This window comes from Glycine soja, chromosome 4 (genome assembly GCF_004193775.1).
Source record: "Glycine soja cultivar W05 chromosome 4, ASM419377v2, whole genome shotgun sequence".
NCBI lineage: Eukaryota > Viridiplantae > Streptophyta > Magnoliopsida > Fabales > Fabaceae > Glycine > Glycine soja.
Window position 1 is genome coordinate 51117298 of NC_041005.1, and position 11123 is coordinate 51128420.

At 28.8% G+C, this 11123-nt stretch overlaps 1 protein-coding gene across 1 annotated transcript; it reads left to right on the forward strand.

Moving 5' to 3' along the window:
* Positions 1-2964: 2964 nt before the first annotated feature.
* LOC114410401 (IAA-amino acid hydrolase ILR1-like 6) lies at positions 2965-10920 on the forward strand. The gene is made up of 5 exons (XM_028374339.1): positions 2965-3619; positions 4562-4687; positions 9358-9672; positions 9783-9911; positions 10359-10920. The coding sequence occupies exons 1-5, from the start codon at positions 3155-3157 to the stop codon at positions 10722-10724; spliced, it is 1401 nt and encodes a 466-aa protein (XP_028230140.1). The 5' UTR covers positions 2965-3154; the 3' UTR covers positions 10725-10920.
* The last annotated feature ends 203 nt before the right edge of the window (positions 10921-11123 follow it).

Sequence of the window (11123 nt, forward strand, 5' to 3'; positions counted from 1 at the left end):
TAAGAATCTCTCGCATTAATAAAAATTAACAACTAATATCTTATTTTATTCATTACACGGATGATATTTATAAATTTTATTGAAGATTAATTTTTGTCAAAAATTTTATTCAGCTACTTCCAGTGGATCCTTTCCTAGTAATGTTTTTCCTTTCATCTATAAAACTTAAATTCAATATATTATTTAAGAAGAGTTCAGTCAAATTATCAACTCCATCATATCATATACTTAAGTTCATATCATAGTTTTTATTATGTTTATTAGTATAATAATTTTGAAATATAATGTTAACAATAATAAAATAAATAATATAAATAGTGTAACAGCTAAAATAGCAACCTAATGTAACAAATATTCAAAACATAATATAAATAGATAAATTTAGCATTTATCAATATGAATATCTTGAAATATAAATTTAATTATTTTTAAAAATATTTTTTTATCAATTTAAATTAGTTATTAAAAATTATATATTAAAACATATTGTGAATTTTAATTATAATATAATTTATACAAAAAATACTACACGAACTAAAATGGTGATAGTGTAATTCTCCCTTGCAGTTTCCACTGAGTCTTTTCCTGCAAGGCTCTCGTTAAAGTTTTAAAAACATGCGCTATTAACTATAGGCCTAGCCTGCCGGTACATGCGCTGCCATGTCTGCAATTTGCAATCAGCCAAAATCTTCTCATATCCTTAGTCGGTTATTAGATATAATTAGATTGGAGTGTTTCTAACGAGAGAATAAATTATGATTTATTTTACATTTAAAATATATTATAGTAATAAATAGAGAAAAATAAATTTATGTATTTGAATATATGTTTTTGAAATAATAATTTTTTTCAATAGTATGAAAACCTTACCTAATTGTAATATTTATTTGATTAAATTGAATTCTTTAATTTAATTGTCAAATAAATTTTTTTCTCTTGCAAAGATTTAAACATTTATTTGTATAATCCCATAGTTTTAATGTTAAATTGATAGTAATTAATTTACCAATCAAGATAGTTGTCTAATACTTTTTAACATTCCGATAATCTAAATATTATTGTTAAACTTTAATAAATTAACACATTTAATCAATGAATGAGTTAAAGAAAACATTTTTTTTAGTTCAATTGTTCTGTCCAAAATCTTAATTTTATCATATAACTCAAATTCATTGGTTAGAGTTGATGAATTTTGTTTGATTAATCATTAGTTCTACAAATATTTAATCATATCTAATATTCATTCAACTAGTTTCATAAGAAATTAGATATCTGAAATTAAAATATAATAAATAATTTGTTAATTAATATGACAATCTCATGTTAAAGGAAATTATTATATTTATTATTAAGAAATTTCTATCGACATACAAAGATAATATTAACTATTAGAAATTATCAATTAAGTAAGTTCAATGATGATATCTACATATACCTCATTCATATATGTAATTTAATAAATAAGATATATTAATTTTTATTCAATAAAGACCTTTACATATATATTAATATATTTGAATTGTTGATGTTTTATTTATAATAATTTTACGATCAAGAATAATTTAAATTAAAACTATAAAAGAGTCAAATAAGTGATTTTTTTTAATTATTCTATCGAACTCAACTCCACCCAACTAAGGGTTGGTTATGTTGTTAAAAAAAAGATGAATCTTACCCAATTAAATTTAGTTGAATTGGATTAAAATGTTGACTAAATTAAACCTAATCTAACTCACTTACATTTACATTCCCAGCGTGTATATAAAATTTACTACAAATTTAAAATGAGTAGTTTAATGTATATTTACATATTAATGGGGCAATGGCATATAATAAGGTATCCATACTCGTGTTACTCATAATTAAAAATAAATTAAATATTATTATCATATATAAAGTATGTTACTCTGATTTTTTATTTTTATTTTTATAGGAGAATATTAGTTTGTTAATTTTATTAGAAATATGGATTTGAGATTTGAACTTGGGATTTTTTCCTCCTCCCCTCAGTTTTAAGCCCCCATTTCTAACTCCTATGTGAACCTTATATTTCATTAATTCATTTTTAGTATAAATATATGTTTATTTTTTTTTTAATTTCATTTATTGTTCACTTCTTTAAATTTTTAATATATTAACAAATATGTAATGATACATCAATGACTAGTCCAAATAGTATTCAACTTAATTTTTTTAAGTAAGATTTTAAATTTAAGGATGGAAAAAAAATCAAATAATACCTAATGATACTTATACAATTCATAAATACTTCTTTAATAAATATTTCTAACACCATGTGAATACAAATTAGCGAAAAATAATTAATACTCATACTTTTCGATAACCCCGTAAGTAAAACTACAAGACTAACCCTTAAAACGTAAATATTATTGAAGTAGGTTTTACCTCAGCTAGTAAAATGGTACATACAACAAGAAAATCAAATTTGCCAACATATTTAAGAATGTTTTACCTTATATTTGATACGCTTTTATTTTACCAGATTTGCTTGTAATGTGTTTATAATTGTAAGTTTAATTACTAATTTGTTTCATTTACGTGCATATTTTTTACATTTTAGTTTATACATCTTCAAATTACTTGTTTTAATCTTTACACATTTTTTAATAAATTTTAATCCTAATGCTTACGGACACTAAAATGAATTAAACAGTATATATGTAAGAACTTTAACAAGTTAAAATTTTTAAGATATATGTATAAGAACTAAAACTAATAGTAGTAACTTTTAGGTATAAAAGCTAAAATAAATGGTTTATGTAAGTATAAGAAATAAATAAGTAATTAAACTTATTGGAAAAAAAGTAATTAAAATTAATTTTGTAAACAGAAATATTTAACAGGTTGCTTCGTGCGGCAAATATATTCAATTAGAGTTTTATTGCAATAGGAATAAGTACATCAATGTCTACCCACGTGCTCCAATTCTCCAACTGCTATCATCGAGGAAAACCAGAAAAGATGAAAGAAAATTCTGTCACCTCCATCCTTTTAAAGTATTTTTATTACCACGTGTTGAAATTCACGTCTTTCTTCTCTCTCATCCCTTTCTCTTCTCCCCTTCTATTTTACGCCCCTCCTCTGTGCTTAGCTCTCTTCACTCTGTTTCCATTGAGAGGAAAAAAAAAACAGCATGAAGAAAATCCGCAACTCCATCCTACTCTTATCAATCTTTCTGGCAGCCTCGTCGGCGGTTTCATCCGCGGAGCCGATTCCTTCCGCCGCCTACGACCGCGTGCTTTTCCCGGACCGCCGATGCCAGAAGACGGTGTCGGAGAACAAGACGCGACGAGGATCCTCTGCGGCAGCGGCGGCGGGGTGTGAGGTGTGGAGCGAGTCGTGTTCGGAGGCGGTGCTGAGCGTGGCCCGGCGCGCGGAGACGGCGGAGTGGTTGAAGAATATTCGGCGGAAGATCCACGCGAATCCGGAGCTGGCGTTTGAGGAAATCGAGACGAGTCGTTTGATAAGGGAGGAGTTGGATCTTATGGAAGTTAGTTATCGGTACCCTCTCGCCAAGACCGGTATTCGAGCCTGGATCGGCACGGGGGGTCCGCCTTTTGTTGCGATCAGAGCTGACATGGACGCACTTCCCATCCAAGTACTACTAGCTTCTTCCCCTCTCTAGTCCTTATTAGACTAGTACTACTACTATTTATTTATTTATTCCTCCAATTTTTCTCTGTTTTTCATCATGCCTTCTTGAAAACCTAAAATCAAATAATAATAAAATAATATCGGAATAAGAAAAGGCTCAATTATTGGACTTGTTACTTCTTTGATGTTACATAATTACTTTGTTGCCTAAGAATGTTTATCCCTAATGCTATTTTTCTTAATTTTTAATTTAAAATAAAAAAAACTTATTTGCTAAAGAATTATGGGAATTTGATAGTGATGGAAAGATTTATGTTTAAATGTTTTTATTTGATTGCGAATAAATTATAATTGTATTTTTTTAGTTGACAGAGTATACATCACAAGATCTTTGATTTGTCTTTATCTGTTTCACATTAATGATAAAACTTTAGATATATCTTATTTATCTTATTTATTTGAATGTGTCAATGTGGTATAAGTAATAAAAAATGTTACTTTTTAAGTTTTACAGTAACTTTTGTATCTTACACAAATACAAACAAAAATAAACTGAATTACTTATATATTTTTGTAAGGGAAGGGGGAAACTTTTTTTTCTTTTGTTGGAGAGAAGGTATTTCTATTCTTGATGTTTTTTTTAGAGAGTATTAATCCGTGTTTTATGTAATTTTTTGTAGTATTTTGCTTTTTATTAAGTTTGTTCATAGCTTTTTTAAACCAAAAATAGAAAGCTTCATAGGTTTTTCCCATCTACTTTTGCCCTACTTTATTACTGCTAAATATTGATTCACTTTCTATGCATTCAGAAGTGGGAAAAAAAAGCGCTTAACTTTGCACTACAATAAAGCTCTTAGCTATAATAAATACTCTTTGATAGTAAATTGCAATTTATTTTTCATATAAAACAAAATTCCATCTCATCACTAGTTGGGATTCGTTGTAGGAAGCTGTGGAATGGGAGTACAAATCTAAAGTTGCCGGCAAAATGCATGCTTGTGGGCACGACGCACATGTGGCTATGCTTATCGGCGCTGCCAAGATTTTGAAAACTCGAGAGCATTTATTAAAGGTTTGTTCTTCTTCCCTTATCTTATTCAACAAAGTATTCCACTATTTCGTAGAATTAATTTGGGACAGTTCCTCTATCATACTTTACATTTTAATTTCTTAATCAGCCACAATTAACACTTAAGAATTTTTATTTATAATTACATAAATTTAATTATTTGTTCAATTTTCTGAGTAAGAAAACTTATATACTTTAGCTTAATTACAAGGCCATGAAATCTATGAAATTTGACTGTAATCTCTTCAATTATTGAATTACGGGAAGGAATAGAAGCTACTTCACACATTATGTTTACCGTTTTTTTACATTGATAAATAGGAACAGAGAGAGACAGAGGATTCACTTCCTTTTCCAAGCACGGCGCCTCTTTATAGTGGCATAACTTTTATTTTTATGAATATGGCATAACTTATTTGAGACGACACTTTGGCCAAAAAGTCAAGTCCGTTACACTTCCTTTGCCTCTTTAGTAGTAAATCTCAACAATTCTATTGCCCTTTTCTGCGGAACACACAAAATCTATTACTTTCCGCGGCTTAAGATATATTGCCGCTATCAGTTAATGTCTCCCCCAAGGACAGACAATTGAAAGGTTTAATCTTATGAACTCAATTGGTGGACCATTTAAACTTGAATCTGAAAAAAATGGCCTTCTTTTTGTTTTTAATTTGGTTCCTTTTAAAAAAAACCCTCAATGTTTTACAAATTTTCTTTCATTTTGTTTTCCTTTCTCCCCTCTCTCAATTTATGAAATGTCAAGATTTTTAAGGTGTGTTCACGTGTTTTTATCAACTTGGCGTACCTGTGTGTTTGTAATATGTGTTCAAACACACACTAACGTGGTGTTTTTTATTTATTTATTAATTAGTTATTTTAAGAATTTACTTTTTTTGAACTGTTACAACAAAAAATTTACATTATCAAGCCATCATAAGTCATTTTAAATATGGCTTTGAGTTTAAGTGAGGTATAACGTTACCCGATCTACCCAATTACACACACACAGTTGCATGTTTAATTATTTTAAAAATATATATGTATTGAAGAAATAATGCAGGATGTATTTTTTTAATATTTTGTTGATAAATCTGATTACCAAACTTAATTTAATTCATTTTTTTCATTAAATTTAATTCATTCTTGATTAAGTTGCTTTTATTCAACTTATGCATTCAAAATTATCTTAACCTAATTCAATCTATTTTGATTGGTTGCGATATTTCTTTGAAAACTTGACCCGACTTGTGATTCAGCCAAAGTTATGAGTACTCCTCATTCAAAAAATAAAGTTTTAACTTTTATGCACTAATAGTATAATTATTTTTTACATGATCAAATAATTAAAAATGATTTTCGTAATCCTATATGGGCCAGTTTTCCGCCAATGCCAAACACAACCGAGATTAGATATTATATTTTCATTTCTGATGAAAATGGGTACGGATTTGATGGTGGTTTTAAGGAAGGAGTGTGAATCTTAACTTTTGGTCGGGTAAGAAATTAAAGAGAAAGGTAGATAAAAATAATTAGCCGTGTTTAAAAGAAAAGTTAAGATGAAAATAATTAGATCTGCCATATTATTTTTGACTTATTTTCACCCTTTTTTTACACCTCTCTTCATTTTTTCTTCTAATTCTCTTCAATTAAATATATTTAACTTTTACTTATTTTCACTCATTATTTTTATTTTCATCTATTCTATATCTTTTTTCTCTATCAAACCCAACCTCATTGAAATGCTTTATATGACTATTTTTATTTAAAAATTCTCAAATCTTCTGAAGCAATGTTCGATAGTTATTGTGTGGGATGTTTTTGGTTTAGAAGATAAAAATTAAGGAAATTTCTTTAAATTAAAGTACACTCTAAAAGATGTAAGTCGGAAAAAAAATACAAAATACCAATTCAAAAATATTATTTTCATCTCAAAAAACACAGTGTCTCATTAATATATCTGGTACTCTTTATGAGCAAAGTTTGCTTTGCCGTGAATTGGGCCGAGCACGTTCTTTTAATAGCGCTAGCCTAGGGCATTTATCAGTTCAGACCTAGCCTAGGGCCTAGGGGTATTAATTCATATGCCTTTTCTACGGTTTTAGTATTTGAAGAGAAGAGAAGTCTTAGTTATGCATTAAAATTAATCGCATGCCATTGCCACTTGCCACTTGTCACAAGTATAAAGAGGAAGGGAACAAGTTATTTGATTAGAATCTTCCTTTTGGTTTATTATATTTTACTATTATTTTATTTTAATATTTTATATTTTTAAAAGTTTTATTTTAATCTTTCATATTTTTGAAATTTTTATTTTAATACATTAAAGTTTTAAAAATTTTATTTTGATTTTTTATGTTTTTCAAAATTTTATTTTGATCTTTTATGTTTTCAAAAATTTTATTTGGTCATTTCTTCTAATTTTTGTTAGTAAACACATGTTAGTGTGTTGTTAACTTTAAATTTTGAAATTTGAATTAATTAATATAAAATAGTGACCATTAAAAATTATCATTATCTTTTTAAAATGTATTTAACTACTTATTTTCTTAATCTTACGTCATCTTTTATTACAAATTTCATAATCACCACAACATAAACAATGTAATAACCGTGTACTCAAATGTACAACATCTCGAGCACCATAGTCATTATCAATAAGTGTTATGTCGTAAATACGTCATGATTCAACACCAATATAGATTAAAAACATTAGATCTCGATGATCATGAAAAGCTTTAGATTTGATGTCGCGATGACAATTTTAGATCTTTCTTCAATTTTGTCGTATTATTTTAAATTAATTAATTAAAATTAATAGAATAATAACGTTTTATTGAAGAAAATGAGAAGAAAAGATTAAAATGAATCTTTGAAAACATAAAAGTTAAAAATAAAATTTTTAAAATTAAATATACTAAAATAAAACTTTTAAAATATAAATAATCAAAATAAAACTTTTAAAATTGAATATAACAAAATAAAAAAATACTAAAATTTAATAAATCAAAAGTAACATTTATTAACATTTTTATTACTATGGTAGGGGCCACTGGTACGGGGTAAGCCAACGAACGGGTGGGGAATCTTGTCTACGGTCGGGTCTACCATATCCACATGCACATGCACTATCTTTAGAACTTACACAAAACACACAAAAAGGCTAAAGTTTAAGTTGACTGTCAGATGAGAGGAATCTTGCTACTACTGGCGAGCGTAGATTGTCATTTAAGTAAAAGTTAATCTTTATTTTTCGTGTAACCTAAAATCAATAATACCGTACTCAAATACACTAGTAGTACATTTTCTTAGGTGTGTGGATCATTTCATTCACAAATGATAAGCACTATTATTAATATATTTCTATTTGTAAATATTGCTTCAAATTTATTGAGTTTATTTCTTGATTTTATGCATTTTCTAGTGTGTTAGAAGAGTGTGATAATAAGTTTATTACAAGTACTTCTCTCAACAAAATGTCAAAATCTAAGAAAAGCAACAATTATGTATTTTTATATATTTGTATAATATTTTTTTCTTTTTTAAGTTTTCTCTTTCTTTTTTTCTTTTTATGATATTATATTACATCACTTACCATTTCTTTTATTTTTAATTATCTTTTTCTTCTTCTACTTCTACACTGCAAAAATGACCAGTACAAAAATTTTTCATAGTGAGAAAATGGAACTTCCTTTCATTTAGACGCGGGAAGAAAACAGTAAAAAAAAGAAGAGTATGTGCCGAAGTCATGTAAAAGTTTTTTTTTCGACGAAAATAAAATAGAGAAGAGCAAAAAAATAAATAATTGAAAAGAAAAATTCACTTCCCCATTGTTATACTAAAAGTAAAATGATACATATTCATTTATTATATAATTTCAATTTTTTTTCTTTTCACTTTTCTTATTAATTAAAGAAGGAAGATTTTTTTTTCTTTTTATCTAAATAAAAAATAAAAAATAAAAAATTTGACCTTTTTTTTTTCTTTTCATTTTTATGTATCCAAAACAAGCAGAAGAGTTCTCTACACTTCTGTTAACTACAGAGTTCATTCTTAATAGAGCTGTGGATTAACGGGCAGTGACTCAAACTTACCATAACCATCTGGTGAAGAGAAAAAACACTGGCAGGGAACTCCACATTCTTGTTCTTGTACAATATTCTAAATGCAATCTTAAGTGTCTATCTCATTGAGATGCGGAGACTAATATATACGTAGATAATGAGTTTTTATATAGAGTTGTTCAATTATAAATACTGTTTGAATTGTTTTAAAATAATTATTTGTCAATAAATTTATCATTCATGATGAATTATAATTCATGATGAATTATAATTAATGAGGATAAAACTTTTTTACACTAAGGTGGATAACCCTTTTTCTCTTTTAGATAAAACACAAAATTTAACGTACTAAGTAAAAATTTTGAAAAGTTATAGGGTCTAGGAAGATTTGTCGTTTAATACTAAATAAAATAACAAATTTATGAAGACTATTGTGATTTCAATTTCAATGCAAATAAACCTGTTGACCTTGATAAGTTTCATTATTGGGAATAATGGGTTTACACTTGTCATAAATTGAACTCTACTTATGTCCAACCAGGCTTAGTAGTAATCTTAACAAGAACAATGTCTTATGTCTAATAAGTGATAACCTTGTTTTGTCCATAACAGGGAACTGTAATTCTGTTATTCCAGCCAGCAGAGGAAGCTGGTAATGGAGCAAAACGAATGATGCAAGACGGTGCTTTGGAGGACGTTGAGGCTATATTTGCAGCTCATGTATCCCATGAGCATCCAACTGGTATAATTGGATCCAGGCGTGGACCCCTCCTTGCAGGTTGTGGATTTTTCAGAGCTGTCATTAGTGGCAAAAAGGGCCTTGCTGCCGATCCTCATCGTTCTGTTGATCCAGTTTTGGCTGCTTCAGCTGCAGTTATTAGCTTACAGGGTATTGTCTCCCGCGAAGCAAATCCATTGGATTCTCAGGTTTTGCTTCATATCAATATACCTTCTTTTCAAAATTTCAATCCCTGTTTGTGTGTCTTTTTGTTGCATACCTTCTCTGACTAAGTACATGGCTCCCTTTACAACTTTAGGTTGTCTCTGTGACTTCGTTTAATGGAGGCAACAAGCTTGACATGATACCCGACACAGTGGTCCTATTGGGGACTTTCAGAGCGTTCTCTAACACCAGCTTTTACCAGCTACTTGAAAGAATAGAGCAGGTTCCCAACTACCTCATTTTTATCATGCTTAATTGAACTTTTGGTCCTTTAATTATCATTGTTTCTCGAATTTGGTTTCTCATTTTTTCTTTCGAATTTAATCCTTGTAATGTTTTATTTATACAATTTTGGGCCATCTATTAATTTGACATCTAATATTTAACAAAAATACTAACATTGGCAGTAGAATGCTGATACGGATGCGCTGACATGAATGTGGAGTGTCAAGTTAGCATTTCTGTTAAATACTAAATGTCAAGTTATCAAATGCATCAAAATTGCATAATTGAAACAGTGAGGATCAAATTTTCAAAAAACAGAAATCTGGAGACACCAAATTTGATAAATGAGAGGCTCAAAGTGAAATTAAGTCTTACTATTATTAAAGTGAACTGAACGTAAATGACTGAATGAGTTTAACTTGAATCCTGTCGTTTCCCCAAATAGGTGATTGTGGAACAGGCTAGTGTCTACAGATGCTTGGCAGAAGTTGACTTCTTTGAAAAGGAGTACACTATTTACCCTCCCACAGTTAATGATGACCGAATGTATGAGCATGTGAAGAAGGTGTCCATTGATTTGCTGGGTCACAAGAATTTCAGGGTAGTTCCACCTATGATGGGTGCTGAAGATTTCTCTTTCTACTCCGAGATGGTTCCCTCAGCTTTCTTCTACATAGGAGTAAGGAATGAAACATTGGGGTCTACTCATACGGGACATTCTCCATATTTCATGATTGATGAAGACGTTCTACCAATAGGTGCTGCTGCTCATGCTAGTATTGCAGAGAGGTACCTCATTGAGCATGGTTGATGTTGGAAGATAGTTAAAAGAGCTCTGCTCTTGTTGTCACGTCTTCTCAACTTCGTACAAAATTGGTACACGAGTTCACCCGTCCTCCCCATGTTTCTCACATGAGTAAATTCTCACTTTAGTTCGTGATATATTGTAAGTGTTTGTCACTTTAGTTATGAAGTTAATAAAATCTTTACTTTAGTCTCTACCTTTATTAAATGCCATTAACTGTAGCTCTTTTTTACATTTAAGCTACATTTACTTTAGTCTTTAATAATAACGTGAATACAGTATATTAAACAAACTATAGTAAATAACATTTTACAAAAGATAAAAGACTAAATTAAAGATTTTGATAGTAAAGGATTAAAATACCAAACACTTAAAATTTAAGAGACTAAAATAGAAATTTACTCT

What these genes read in the sequence shown, in the direction of transcription:
- LOC114410401 (XM_028374339.1), top strand. Translation starts at nt 3,155, where the DNA reads ATGAAGAAAATCCGCAACTCCATCCTACTCTTATCAATCTTTCTGGCA. An exon ending in CAAATCCATTGGATTCTCAG is followed by an intron (nt 9,673 to 9,782) that starts GTTTTGCTTCAT and finishes TTACAACTTTAG; the next exon opens with GTTGTCTCTGTGACTTCGTT. An exon ending in TACTTGAAAGAATAGAGCAG is followed by an intron (nt 9,912 to 10,358) that starts GTTCCCAACTAC and finishes TTCCCCAAATAG; the next exon opens with GTGATTGTGGAACAGGCTAG.